We start from the raw sequence: 14,799 nt of genomic DNA, 5'->3' as shown, positions 1-14,799 counted from the left end.
TCGTCAGGTAACCGGGATCAAAATTTTATTTCAACCACTGCTTTTTTTCCCTTTGGAAAAACATGAAAAATCAAACAGTTTCAAATCTCATGTGTTTGCTCTGTAACTTACTTGTATCATCTCCCTAACTATTCTGGTACTCTGACCTAACTCGATTGCACACCTCCACTGGTGTTTGCATCAGCTGATGTCGTTGAGAGCCGCGTCGATGCGCTGGCGCCGGCGCCGGAGCGGTGCATCTCCTTCCTCAGCTTCTTGACCCTCTCGATTACCGCCTCCACCGTCAAATCCACGGCGTCCTTCATCGTCTCCAGCTTGGACCTAGGGTCAGCATACAACAGCCTCGGTGCGAGGTTGATCACCGTCTCCGTCATCTTCTCCGCGACGTCCGGCGGGATCTTGCGGAGCGTCTCCTCGATGCTGACGTTGCCGCTGCGGATGTCCTCCTCGGCGATGAACACCGAGTAGGAGTCGTGCTCGTCAGGGAGGTGCCACTTGTACTGCGTGTACGCGGACGCCGGGTGGAAGAACACCGGCACGCAGCCGGCCAGCATGGCGTCGAACGCCGACCGCCGCGTGTACGTGTCGCCGGGTGGCTGAAGGCAGAAGCGCGTGCCCTGGAACACGCGCATGAAGGTGCTCGGGATGAGGCACTTCTTCTCGCCCTTCCGGCACTGGATCAGGTTGCAGAAGCTGGAGCCGCCGCACTGCCGGACGAGGTGGTGACGGATGGAGTTGGGGTCCCCGGGGCGCGTGCCGCCGGCGAAGGTGAAGAGCCACTCGCGCTTCATGGCGCGCATCCGCTGCTGCCACTGGAAGATTTCGGCGTCCTTCGCCGGGTGGAAGTAGGTCGGGTACGGCACGGCGAAGTCGTGCTCCGTCCACGGCGTCTTCTCGACGAAGAGTACCGTCATGTTCTGCACGGCCGGCAGGCGGAGGAACTTGTTGCCCCACTCCGAGTCGCTGTCCGTCTGCCGCTGGTGATCCCACGCCGTCCTCCCGGACAGCACGAAGTGGTCGCGGCCGCCCATGGCGCGCCACTCGGGGCGGTGCGTGAGCCAGTCGACGAGATCCAGCGACGCGGCGTCCTTGACCGACGCGTTGCTTCCCCAGAGGTGCTGCACGACGTCGAAGCCGGCGTAGAACGGCACGAAGACGGCGGCGGCGCGGGAGGAGTCGCCGGTGAGGCACTCGTACTGCTTGATGCGGCTGTGGAAGATGACGTCGAGGCCGAAGTGGTCCGTGGCGTACCACCCCTCGTCGGCGAACGCGCCGTCCGCGTTGTCCACCGGCTCGCCGAGGCCGCCGTTGCCGAGGTACACGCACATGTCGATCCACTGGTACCACTCGCCGCAGTTGCGCAAGATGTCTTCGTTGAACCGCGCCGGCAGGTCGTGGATGTACACGTACCGCCCCTCGCAGGCGGCGTCCCCTGCCGCTGCCGCTGCCGCCACCGTCGTCGTCGTGACATCACGTGCCGACGGGAGCCTCCCGAGCTGCTCCTCCTGCTCGAGGAGGAAACGCTGCGCCTGTGCGTCCTCGCCGCCGTCCGACACGACGGCGACGAGCGACAGGTGCGGCGATCTGACCGGCGGCGCGCCGTCGAAGACGGAGAAGTGGAGGCAGAATATGAGAAGCCACGGCGTGAACGACAGGGCGGCGAGGAAGAGGAGGCGAGGCAGCAACCGTTTGCCGCTTTTCTGGGCGCCGGCCCTCTCCATTGCCGTGGAGAGTTTGTGAAGACCTAAGCTGGATGCATTTAGCAGGTTAATAATTAGTTGGTGGAAATTGATGTGCAGATGCGACTGGCCATTCCAGTAAAAAACCACTGATTTTTTCGCTTCGGGTTATACTTACAAATTAAATTTAAAATTAATTTTAAAAATTTTATCATAGTTTATTTTTTAATATTTCTTAAATGTATATAAAAGTTTAAATTAATTTCCTTTTGTTTATTAACCTTTTCTTTTCCTTTTAAAAAGGAAAGATAACTGTGAAAATATCAAATGCTTGCTGGTGTGCCTGAAAAAAAGCCAGTGATCTGTGCATCCATGCACGTGTTACGAATCTTTGGATCCCTCGACGAGAAGTCTCGGGAGTGTCACAACAGATCAAATGGAAGTCGGCCAATGTAGCACACTCGTAGCAAACCCAACTAACCAACTCTCGTAAAATACAGCTACAGTAATCAAATGGAGTGTGTAGAAGGATGTGACCATACTTCGGCTAGGCGGCTGCTTCGAGGTTGAACCGGCCACTGGCGTGGATGCGAGTATGCGACCCCTATAGATCTCACGTGGTTGCACGGCCATCGCGTCCCCTTAGGAGTTGACACCGGATTAAGACTAATCTTATTGCAACTTGACAAGCACTAAATCTCTCGTTTAGTACAAGTATAACAGTGGTTGTTGTACAAACACATACAAATAAATAGATAACTTGTATAATGACTTATCTATTTATTTATCTGTAAAATATTTAATTTATTATTTGATACATAAATCGAGATAATCAATGATATTAGTGAATAGACGACACGTGGCATACAACAATGTTAGCGCTGTCGGTTTGGTATTATAGCATGCACCCCTACCATCTCTTCGTAAAGAGACGCTGTGGTCGTTTGTTAGATGGAGAGGGATTTTTTTATAAATTTCGTAGTATACAGAGTAGGTGCCCTTAGTCGCTGGCTCTCTCCTCGTCGCCTGCACTCTCGCGCCCGGTGCGATCACGACCACGCCAAGCATGGAAAATCGACAAGGCCGGGCGGGCGCGGCGATCTAGCTGATCAGGTTCGCGCGCGCACGGCCAAGCAACGCGCGGAGACCGAGAAGGGCGCGGGGATCTAGCTCAACTTCGCCTCCGGCGAGGCGGCACCGGCTGCGCGTGATGCCGAAGCGAATGGAGCATGTGTGTGCAGCCACACATGCACACAGCGTTTGCTCTTGCCGTCGTCTTGGCGACAGCAGAGTCGGCCACCGGTGGAGTGCGGCGTTTCAGTGCTAGTGCAAAGTACAGACCAGACTTCTCCTCCCAAATGTACCCAAAACCAAAAGTAATGTGAGAAATGTCACCGACAGTTCTCGATTTAAGTAGTAGCAGCAAGCATGTTGAGTCTATAGGGATCGTCAACGTGGCAGTGCGGCAGTGCCTGACGATGACTTCATGCACTTGTGCTAGCGGTGTCTCTGTAAACGAATGAACTTTTTGATTTGGTCCAGCCGTATTCGACAGCCAATTTCAAATCTGTAAAAAAAATTGTCAAAAAAAATCTGTAAAATTTATACTTATTTGAATAACTCTAGGGATATGTGCTCTACGTATCATGCTAATACAGTATGTTGCAGATGGAATTTTCATATTCACCGATTTCCTGCGTATCACCAAAATAGTCAATAATGTTTTTAAAAAGTTAACAAGTTAAATTAACATGAAATATTTACTCTAAAAAATGCAAGTTCAAATTCAATATCTATAAGTTGTAATAAAAAAGTTAAAATGAAACTAGTGTGTACACATTAATAGCTAAATTTGTTATTTTTGTTATAGCTTGTATAATTTAAATTTAAACTTGTATGGTATATCTTGTATTAGTCTATCTTATATTTTTATTTTTATGACTATTTAGATGTTATGTAAGAAAGGAGATCAATTTTACGGTTCGTGAGAAGGTACCAGTACCTACTCAAGGATTATAAAATTGCTAAGAAAGGAATGTATACATAATCAAGCGATGAAAATATTTTTGCTAATATGTTTATGGAGATGATGACCCTTGGGAGCAAAATTTTTTTATTAAATAAACCTTTTTAAGAAATAATTTTATTACTAAACCTCTGGACAAAATTTTTCTAAAACCAAACCTTTTGGCCACGCCAGTGACAATGGCGTGGTAAGACAACGCTGGCACGCAGCCTAATCGGCGTGGCATGGCGTGGCAATCTCGCCACGCCAATGTCAGTGGCGTGGCAAGGCAATGTTGCCACACCACCGATAATGCCGTGGCAAGCCTTTTGGCCACGCCAATGTTGGTGGTGTGACCAAAAGTTTCATGCGGTGGAAATATTTTTCCCGAAAGTTTAGTAATAAAATTATTTCTTAAAAGGTTTAAAAAATAAAAAATTCCTTGGGAGCATATATTTTACACATAAGTTATGCATGCACTCATTGTACACACTAGTAAAATGTACTTCTAATAACAATATCAATATACATCATTTTCAGATTCATCGTACATACACGAGCAGAAATAAAACGTAATTCTAACAAATTTATACGGTTAAAATGGTCAAAACTTTTTTCAGCATCTAAAATATAACAATTTTGAATTTGCGATTGTACCTATAGGATAATATTATAAAAGTCATATTTTATAACCTTTTTTATTTTTATAACATTTGTTTGTTGGTGTACCGATGAGCGACCGCTCAAGCTATTATTTACAGGGTACGTTCGCATGCATAACGTTTGATAATTATTGATAGGGATGGATTTTTCCAACCAAGAAAGACAAAAATCCAACTTTTCAGGCAAGAACTCTCGATGGAACTGCAGAGCATATATTAGATGCTACAAACTGACATTTGTGCTACTGCTATGGCACGTGTGTTTTCCAATCCACTAGTTTCAGTCCGTACATGTGCAGCTTTTCAGGAATGAGAATCTGCAAACTGCACCGACCGTGGACATGGGTAGTAGTACCGGCGCAAATCTCAAATCTAAACGAATCTGGCAACGAAATGAACTATTCAAAGATCTACTTCGATTGAATCAATCAGCGAAATTGATAAATACCATCTCATTCTACGTGTTGTTTTGATGTGAATTCATCGAGTATTCTACATTTAAATTAGTTTGCGTCGTTTAGCGTCTAGTGCTTGGTGGCTAGATTGCTTCGGCCGGAGCCACGACCTCCCGTAGCCTCCCCGGGCCATGTCGACTCTGTCGATGATCCCCTCGACGGCGACGTCGAAGGCGTCCTTCACCGTCTCCAGCTTCGATCTCGGGTCGGCGTATATCACCGCCGGGATGAGGCGGATCACCTCCTCCCGCATCCGCTCCACGGCGGCGGCGGGGATCGCCCGGAGCGTCGCCTCGATGTTCACGTTGCCGGCGCGCACGTCGCGGTCGGGGATGAACACCGAGTACGCGGCGTGGTCCCTGGGGAGGTGCCACGTGTACTGCCGGTACGCCGTCGCGGTGTGGAAGAACACCGGGATGCAGCCGGCGACCATCGAGTCGAACACCGACCGCCGCGTGTACGAGTCCCCCGGCGGCTGCAGGCAGAAGGTGGATTTCTGGAAGAGGCGCATGATGTTGCCCGGGGAGTGGCACTGGCTGCTGCCGAACGCGCAGCCGAGCTGGCTGCACGCGCTCGACGCGTTGCATTGCGCGATGATCTGCGCGCGGATGTTGCTCGCGTCGTCCGGCCGCGGCGCGCCGACGAACGACATGAGCCACCGGCGCTGCATGCCGCGCACCCTGTCCTGCCACCGGAACACGTCGGCGTCGGACCTCGGGTGGAAGTAGGTCGGGTACGGCACGGCGTAGTCGCTGCCGTGGAGCAGCGAGGACTCCAGGACGAGCACCGACATGTCCCGGCCGCCCGGCATGACGAGGAGGTTGGTGCCCCAGTCGGGGTTGATGTTGGTGTCCCTCCGGAAGTCCCACCCCGTCCTCCCGGCGACGAGGAAGTGGTCGCGGCCGCCCATGCGCCCCCACTCCGGCTGCCTCATCAGCCACTGCGTGAGGTCGACCGACGCCGCGTCCCTCGTCGCGTTGTCGTACCCCCAGTGGTAGCGGACGAAGTCGAAGCCGGCGTAGAACGGGACGAACACCGCGTCGGCCACCGCCGAGTGGTTGGTCAGGCACTCGTACTGCTTCATCCGGTTGTGGAAGATGGCGTCCAGCGCGAACTGGTGCGTGCCGTACCACCCGGCCTCGCCGGACAGCACGCCGCCGCCGGCTCGGTCGACGAGCGGCCGGCCGAGGCCGGCGTTGCTGACGAACCCGCACATGTCGGGCCAGTGGTCGCTCGTCTTCCGGCAGTCGCGGAGGATGTCGGCGTTGAAGCGGCGGGGCAGGTCGTGCACGTAGATGTACCTTCCCCGGCACGGGTCGGCGCTGTCGTCGCGGCCATGCCCGAGCTGCAGCAACCCGCCGCTGAGCAAGGAGAAATGGTAGTAGATGAACGACGTCCACGAGACGACGGCGATCGCGGCGATGAACCGCAGCGGCGGCAACAACCCGATCGCCACCTTCTCCATCCCCTTCTTCCCCACCGCCTCTCGGTGCAGATTTGATCAGCTGCGGAGTCAAGATCCAAGAACTAATCACACTTAGTCTCATGCACGTATATACATGGAGTGTAATTCAAGCAAGAGACCAATTCGATCAAAAAGGAATAAAAATGTAAAGCGGCTTTGCATGTCACAGACGAAGATTTGTGAGTGGCTCACCACTTGTGTGATCGACTTGTTTGGTCACTCTAATCTGCATGTTGAGTGCGCAATATATACTTCAGCAACACCAATGTCTCGAGAACTGATTGGAGGAAGACGAAGACTCAAAAGACTCTGCTCTAAGGAGTATGGACGACGACTAGCCAAGCACTCTTGCACTCTGCCATGAGATTTTGGGAACTAACCTATTCTCTAGAGCCTAATGATCTACTAGATGAATAGTAACACACACTTGGGTTCAAAAAAAAAAAAAATAACACACACTTGCTGGGCTGCAGAGTTGACAGAGGAGTGCAGTATATTAACACCTGCATGGGTGACATTAAATTACTAACTGGTCGTTGAATGAGATCATATTTGTTTAACATATCAGTGAGTTTGTATAACTTTAAAATTGTGGTTCAAAATAGCTGTGACAATAATTCGTCAACAGTTCTGCTTGCGTGCTTGTACCGTCGTAATTACTCCCAATTGATTTGTTAAATATGTGATCCGAATTGTAACTGGAATTATATCCGGATTAGTTTTCTAGTAGGTTTCTCCCAGTTGTTTCCTACTAGGAGTCGAATTAGTTTCCTAATAGGATTCTTTCGCCTAATCCTACTAGGACTCTTAGATTTTCCCCTTATATATACTCTTGTAGTCTGCACGGGAAGAAAAAAAAAAGGTTCTCATCGTTTCCCCTGCATTGTAATCATATCCTCATAGTGATTATTGCCGGTTGGCGCCCGTGGTTTTTCCCGCAAGGGTTTTCCACATTAAATTCGTGTCTCGTTTGTGTCTTTGTTTCTAACAAGTGGTATCAGAGCAGCGAAGATTAATCTATGCTACGTTGCTACCGCTGATCGGGCTTTTTCCGGCGATCTACAGAATCGCCGTTCCGTCGAGATCAGGTCGGAATCGGCGGCGACTCCGACTCGACGTCGCGTCCGCACAGAAGAAAAAGAAAGGAGCAGACGCACGCACGCAGGAGAAAAATTGATCGTTCCAAGGACAAGCCATCAGATCGTGCCGTCCAATCCGCGCTACTGTAGCAGCTATAGTACAGCTACAGTAACAGTATCGTTTTTCTTTCCAGATTTAATTGCTACATTTACCCGATCTTGTGTGCCCAAAAGTTGTCAGATCAACTATTGTGCATCGTTCCGAGCACTGGAGTTTCGCGTATCTGCTTGGGTTCAACATATTAATACCAACAGATTCAGGATTTATTCCCAATGGCGAGTTTAAAGTATGATCTACCTCTTTTGGACCGAGACACAAGATTCTCATTGTGGCAAGTGAAGATGCGTGCAATTCTTGCACAGCAAGATCTGGATGATGCACTTGATGGATTTAACAACAAAAGGACAAATGATTGGTCCGACGATGAGAAGAAGAGAGACCGTAAGGCTATGGCATATATCCATCTTCATCTATCCAATAATATTTTGCAGGAAGTGCTTAAGGAGAAGACAGCTGCCGCGCTGTGGTTGAAGCTGGAACAGATATGCATGACAAAGGATCTAACCAGCAAGATGCACTTGAAGCAAAAGTTATTTCTGCACAAGTTGCAAGATGATGAGTCTGTGATGGATCATCTCTCCACTTTTAAGAAAATTGTTGCTGACCTTGAGTCCATGGAGATAAAGTATGATGAAGAGGATTTAGGCCTTATTCTGTTGTGCTCATTGCCTAGCTCATATGCAAATTTCAGAGATACTATCTTGTATAGTCGTGATACTCTAACTTTGCAAGAAGTTTATGATGCTTTGCAAGCCAAAGAAAAGATGAAGAAGATGGTACCTTCTGAAGGATCTAACTCACAACCAGAAAGCTTGGTTGTTCGGGGCAGGCAACAAGAGAAGAACACAGACAACAAATCAAGAGACAAAAGTTCTAGTGGCTACCGCGGGAGATCAAAATCCAGAGGCAGGTATAAGTCATGCAAATACTGCAAGAGAGGTGGACATGATATTTCCGATTGTTGGAAGCTACAGAACAAAGAAAAGCACAAGGGAAATTATAAACCGAAAGGTAAGCAAGAAGAGCAAGGTAAAGCCGCAGTTGCTACTGATAATAAACCAGATGCAGAATTACTGGTTGCTTATGCTGGTTGTGTACAAACCAGTGACGAGTGGCTTCTTGATACTGGATGCACTTATCATATGTGCCCTAATAGGGATTGGTTTACCACCTATGAACCTGTACAAGGTGGTAATGTTTTGATGGGTGATAATACGCCCTGCAAAGTTGCGGGCGTTGGTACTATACAGATCAAGATGTTTGATGGCTGCATTAGAACATTATCAGATGTGCGGCATATTCCCCGTTTAAAGAGAAATCTCATCTCTTTATCTACTCTTGATCGCAAAGGGTACAGATATTCCGGTGGAGACGGAATTTTGAAGGTAACAAAAGGCTCTCTTGTTGTGATGAAAGCTGATATTAAAACTGCCGATTTGTACCATCTACGAGGTACTACGATAGTAGGTAATGTTGCTACAGTTACCGATTCATTATCGAATTCCGATCTTTGGCATATGCGTCTCGGGCATATGAGTGAAATTGGTTTGGCAGAATTGAACAAGAGAGGATTACTAGATGGACAAAACATCGGAAAGTTGAAATTTTGTGAGCATTGTATCTTTGGCAAACACAAGAGGGTGAAGTTTACCACATCCACACATACTACTGAAGGTATTCTTGATTATGTGCATTCTGACTTATGGGGTCCTGCTCGTAAGAGGTCATTTGGAGGTGCTCGTTATATGATGACTATCGTTGATGATTATTCGAGAAAAGTTTGGCCCTATTTTCTAAAGCACAAATTTGAAGCTTTTTTGGTATTTAAGGAGTGGAAGACTATGGTCGAAAGACAGACTGAAAGGAAGGTGAAAGTCCTTCGTACTGATAATGGGATGGAGTTCTGTTCTAGGCAATTTAAATCATATTGTAGGTCAGAAGGCATTGTGCGCCACTACACCGTTTCTCATACACCTCAACAGAACGGCGTAGTTAAGCGTATGAACAGGACAATTATTTCAAAGGCCCGTTGTATGCTGTCAAATGCAGGTTTACCTAGACGTTTTTGGGCGGAAGCTGCTTCCACTGCTTGTTATCTTATTAATCGCTCACCCAGTTATGCCATCGATAAGAAGACTCCAATTGAGATGTGGTCTGGTTCCCCAGCTAATTATTCAGACCTGAAAGTATTTGGTTGTACTACTTATGCTCACGTTGACAACGGTAAATTGGAGCCTAGAGCTATTAAGTGCATATTTCTTGGTTATCCTTCTGGTGTGAAAGCCTACAAGTTATGGTGTCCTGAAACCCAAAAGGTTGTGATTAGTAGAAATGTCATCTTCAATGAAACAGTTATGTTGAATGATAAATCTTCTACTAATGTTCCTGTTAAGAGTCAGCAGAAAGCAAGCGTGCAGGTGGAGCACTTGATCAGTTCAGTACATGTACCAGAAAAAGAGAATATTGCTAGTAACCAAGATGCACCGGTTATTGAAGAGTCAGACTCTTCTGTTGTTGAGCAGTTACCAAAATACTCTATTGCACAAGGCAGAGCTAGGCGAAATATTAAAGCCCCTCAAAGATTGATCGAAGAAGCGAACATAGTTGCTTATGCTATGAGTGTGGCGCAAGAAGTCGAAGGTAATGCAGAACCTTCTTCATATTCTGAGGCTATTGTTTCTGCCGATAGCAATAGATGGATAGCTGCCATGCATGACGAGATGGAGTCACTTGAAAAGAATCATACTTGGAAATTGGTGGAATTGCCAAAGGAGAAGAAACCTATCCGTTGCAAGTGGATTTTCAAAAGAAAGGAAGGTATATCTCCAACTGATAAGGCAAGATATAAAGCTTGGTTGGTGTTACGGTATAGTCCAAGAGACTATTTGGCGCGCAATCAATTTGACCTGTGAGGTGTATATTGGTAATTGATGATTTTGATGCTACAAGAGAAAATTCGTCTCAAGGTGGAGATTGTTAAATATGTGATCCGAATTGTAACTGGAATTATATCCGGATTAGTTTCCTAGTAGGTTTCTCCCAGTTGTTTCCTACTAGGAGTCGGATTAGTTTCCTAATAGGATTCTTTCGCCTAATCCTACTAGGACTCTTAGATTTTCCCCTTATATATACTCTTGTAGTCTGCACGGGAAGAAGAAAAAAAAAGGTTCTCATCGTTTCCCCTGCATTGTAATCATATCCTCATAGTGATTATTGCCGGTTGGCGCCCGTGGTTTTTCCCGCAAGGGTTTTCCACATTAAATTCGTGTCTCGTTTGTGCCTTTGTTTCTAACATGATTGTTTAATGAAGATTTCTTATTTGTTTAAGATGGCATTGAGTTGTATTTATAACTTTACACTGTGGCTCGAAAAAAGGGTGACATAACTCGGTCAACAGTAACAGTGTACATACATACGCTTTGTACCAGTGTACAATTTTGTTTTGTAGCACAAGTTGATGCTGGATACGAATGTGTATATGCTAGTATAGTTTTTGGCTTTTTTGCGATGAATACCGTGCCACGTGAGCCAGTCTCTGAGTGGGTTCATCTGAGGCTCTGAGCTTCCATTGGATGTTTCGGATCTTTCAGTCAGATATGGCATTCTGATCAAGTTCTGTTTCAAGAGTCTTGCATTCTTGCATATATTTTTTTTGAATGAACTGACACAGACTAAGCCAATTTTCACCGTCGTCTCTTTACTTGTCCTTATAAATTAAAATTTAAATTACCTTAAATTTAGAGTTAATTTTAGAATTTTTTCATAGTTTATTCTCTAGCTTTTAGATCGTTAAGAATATGTATATAAAAATTAGTTAATAAATCATTTTTTCTTTATAAATATATTGTTCGTCAAACAACGAACCCCTTTGTCAAATAAAGCACGATGAAAATGTTGTACAGTTAAAAGACATAAACTTTACAAGAAGGGAAACTAAGCTATAGTTGTGAAAGACGTTTTGCACTTGCTAAAGTTCATATTATAGGGGATCCATGCCCCTTTGTCGTTGGAAATAGGATCCTCTGACTTAAGTCAGAATGACTGATATGTGGGCTAGCTCCATGAGATGTTGGCCTAGATAGCCTGGGTTCAAAGTCTCATTTTTACCTATTTAATTGATATTAGATCCTTCTCTAATATCTAAGTTTTTAGTTGGACCCATGAGCGATGGGCCCACTATCAACCACCTACATCTCTCTAACTTAAGTCAGAGAGGCAGTGTCCCGTTAGCCAGTGGCACTCACTGTTCGTGGACTATCGTAGTTGTGCTCTGGATTGCCGACTTGAGTTGCTCGCACGATGTACAAGCTACAATTATGTTCGAGATTCTCATTGTAAATATGCACTCTTAGCAGGTGGGTGAATATTTCTAAACTGTGTCGGCTATGATGGCAGTTGGTATTGTTTGATCATCCACGATTTGTTAATATGTTAGACATCCACATTCTATTCTGAATGATTAGCCAAGCGAAGATCTTGCATTTCTTTGGAGCCCAAGGTTTTCAGATCAACATTTCATAGCTTGTACTGACGGATCGGAAGAACTGTGATCGTTAAACAGGTCCAACAGTCTCCTGAGAGGTGATCCTTTCTCTTTCCAGAGGAAAAACAAACGGTATATTTAAAAAAAAAATCTGTGAATAAAATTTTTATATATGTGTTCTTAGCAATTTAAAAATAAAAAAGTTTAAAAATAAAACTACGATGAGAAAAACTAAATTTAATTGTGAATTTAAGATTAGAAATTTAAATAAACGGTTTGTGAGCTTCCAAGTAATTATATTAGCTACATAATCGGTGAGCTGCAGCTTTGTTTTATATGGCACTAGTACATCTTTATTCACTACTACTGACCGACTGACACTTGTGATGCATTCTGCAATCACCTCCCTAAAAACAATTGAGTGATTTTTTGGCTCTCACGGTTTCGCAGTTGTAACTATTTATAATCAAATTTTAAATTTTAAAAGCTTAATTTTGATCTTAATTTTATTGTTTTATTGTGATTTATTTTACAGTTTTTACTTTTCAATTGCTATGGACACGTATATAAAAGTTTCGCTTATAAATTATTTTTCGTCCGCATCCTAGTGTTCTTCATGAGAAGCTATTGGGTGCTTACATAAATTTAGTTATGAATATTAAGTACACAATTTGTTTTCCCCCTATGGGCTTTGTAGACTGTATTTAGCTTTGGATGTTGGTGGCATGATATAGAAATGTTGTAATATATGTACTTTAATTTTTAATATTATTTATGGTCATCTTGATGGCATACAAGATATCAGTGCATATGCACTCAAGTTGTAAATTGAATATCCCGTACCCAAGCTGACACTAAAAATATGTTACATCTCCGTGCAATAAAAAAAGATGTACTATAAAAAAACAAACAATGGGAAGACCAGAATCAAATTAGCCGCTAATGCCTCTAAAACACTATGAGCACTTCAATTGGCTGAGAGACTCAGTGAATCATTGGTGAAATGAGCTCAAAGTTTCCACGGGATCAAGCAAGTCGCCCAACCAACGTAGGGCAAATGCCCGACAGCTGCTTTCCCCAAGATAAGCAGCCGCTGACCGGCATAGAGGAAGCTTCTGTCACTACGATCGTTGCTGTCCCCTTTCACTGGGATCGGGCGTAACTAGAATAAAATATTATTAGTGCTTATAACATATTATTAGTGATCTAAAAGATAAATAAAAAAATATAATATAATAAAAATCTAAAATATACTTTAAATTTATCGTTGAAAATTTAAATTTTGGTTTATAAACATAGCCATAAGCGAAAAGATCGAAAAGATAGAGTGTCCGATTCCTTTGACAAGTTGATCGATCGACCAATCTCCGCCATGGCATCGGATATACAAACTCGGCCGATCGAACTCCTAGGGTTTCATCTCGTTCACTGGTAATTTAAATTATTTATAAATTATTTTTTATTTATAAATATGCAATCACCCGGAGAATTTGGCCATGGTACTGGCACGCCGGAGGCTCTCCGATTCCAACTGTCTCGAGGCACGACAACGACAACAGAGATTTACAATTAGCGTTCGCACCATTTTTTTTTACCGATAAAGGCTATCTCGTTTTGCTTCTTCCTATGTACTAAATTTAAAATTTACTTATTCTTATGATTTTATATCTTAGTTTATTTTACCCCATTTGTTTTTAATTGCTATGGATATTTCTGTTGATTTGTTTTTTTTGGTAAGACTGTTGATTTGTTTATGTTACATCGTTTGCTTATAAGCCAAACCATAAAGATTTTGGTTTATAAACTACTTCGTTTTTTCTTCCAAAACAAAATATCGATGGGAGCCAAAGATTTTACTGCTAATAGTGCTGTCAGGTGTTAGTTTTAGCGATTTGCAAACCACGCAGATTGTATGGAGATGGGGAGAGGGTGCCTATTGCTTAGCTCCGGCGTCTGAAGATCTAGAGCTCGCGTGCTTAGTTTTACTCCAAAATCTAGTCAATGCCAAGATGCGATGAACTCGTCGGTACTTCCAGCCAATATTACCCGTTTAGGCTTGGGCTATCACTGACCTACTAGTGCTTCTAATGTACTCCTAATTACTGTCTTATCGACAGATCCCGAGAAGTTCGAGGTGATTATGATATATTAGCAGACAAAAAATAACTTATAAATAAAACCTTTATATACTTCTTAACGATCTAAAAACTAAGACAAAAAAATAATATTCAGTGAAAAATCTCAAAATTAACTTTAAATTTAAGACTAAAAATTTAAATTTTAACCTATAATTATAAGTAGAAGTAAAAAGATGGGGTGGCTGAATTTGATCAAGCGGAATCCAAAGAAGTATATTGAATCTGGCTATACACTGACACGCCCGTAAATAGAATTGTTCATTCGACGAGTCAATAGTAAATGGAATCTATCAGCTCGAACTACCAAAACTGAAAATATTTGATACGGAATACCTTTTAGGGGCATTTGAATCACAAGAATGAAAAAAAGGAGAAACAAGAAAAAACATAGAATTTTGACATGAATGTAAATATAAAACATAAGATTACAAAACATAGAAAAAATGTAGAAATAGCCGTTTGATTAGACCATAAGAAAAACACAGGAATTTAAGGAAAGACAGAGACTCATAAGATTTTTTTCATAATGTTCTACCTCTTGTTAAATTTTCTTCAAAACTTATATGAGAAGAGACATTTCATAGGATTTCATAGAGTTAATTCCTTTATTCAAAGGGGTCTGTAGGAAAAATTTCCATAGAAATAAAATCTTTTAAAATTCCTTTAAATCAGAGGGGCCTAAACATGTGTAACGGGCTAAATCGCAGCTGTG

The 14,799-nt window shown here is 44.1% G+C and overlaps 2 protein-coding genes across 2 annotated transcripts; both read right to left on the bottom strand.

The window, feature by feature from the left end:
* Positions 1 to 1,721, bottom strand: LOC102701148 (xyloglucan galactosyltransferase KATAMARI1 homolog). Its single transcript, XM_006649326.2, has one exon. It carries the CDS (start codon positions 1,719 to 1,721, stop codon positions 147 to 149), a length of 1,575 nt encoding a protein of 524 aa, XP_006649389.1. The 3' UTR covers positions 1 to 146.
* A 3,054-nt stretch (positions 1,722 to 4,775) lies between these two features.
* LOC102700873 (xyloglucan galactosyltransferase KATAMARI1 homolog) lies at positions 4,776 to 6,348 on the bottom strand. Its single transcript, XM_040522763.1, is given in 2 exon segments — positions 4,776 to 6,273; positions 6,275 to 6,348. Coding segments are annotated over 2 exon segments (1,503 nt in total). The 3' UTR covers positions 4,776 to 4,844.
* Between the last annotated feature and the right edge of the window lie 8,451 nt (positions 6,349 to 14,799).

Source organism: Oryza brachyantha, chromosome 3 (assembly GCF_000231095.2).
Source record: "Oryza brachyantha chromosome 3, ObraRS2, whole genome shotgun sequence".
In the NCBI taxonomy this organism is placed as follows: Eukaryota; Viridiplantae; Streptophyta; class Magnoliopsida; order Poales; family Poaceae; genus Oryza; species Oryza brachyantha.
The sequence above is the reverse complement of the archived record's forward strand: the minus strand, read 5'-3'. Positions and strand labels throughout refer to the sequence as shown.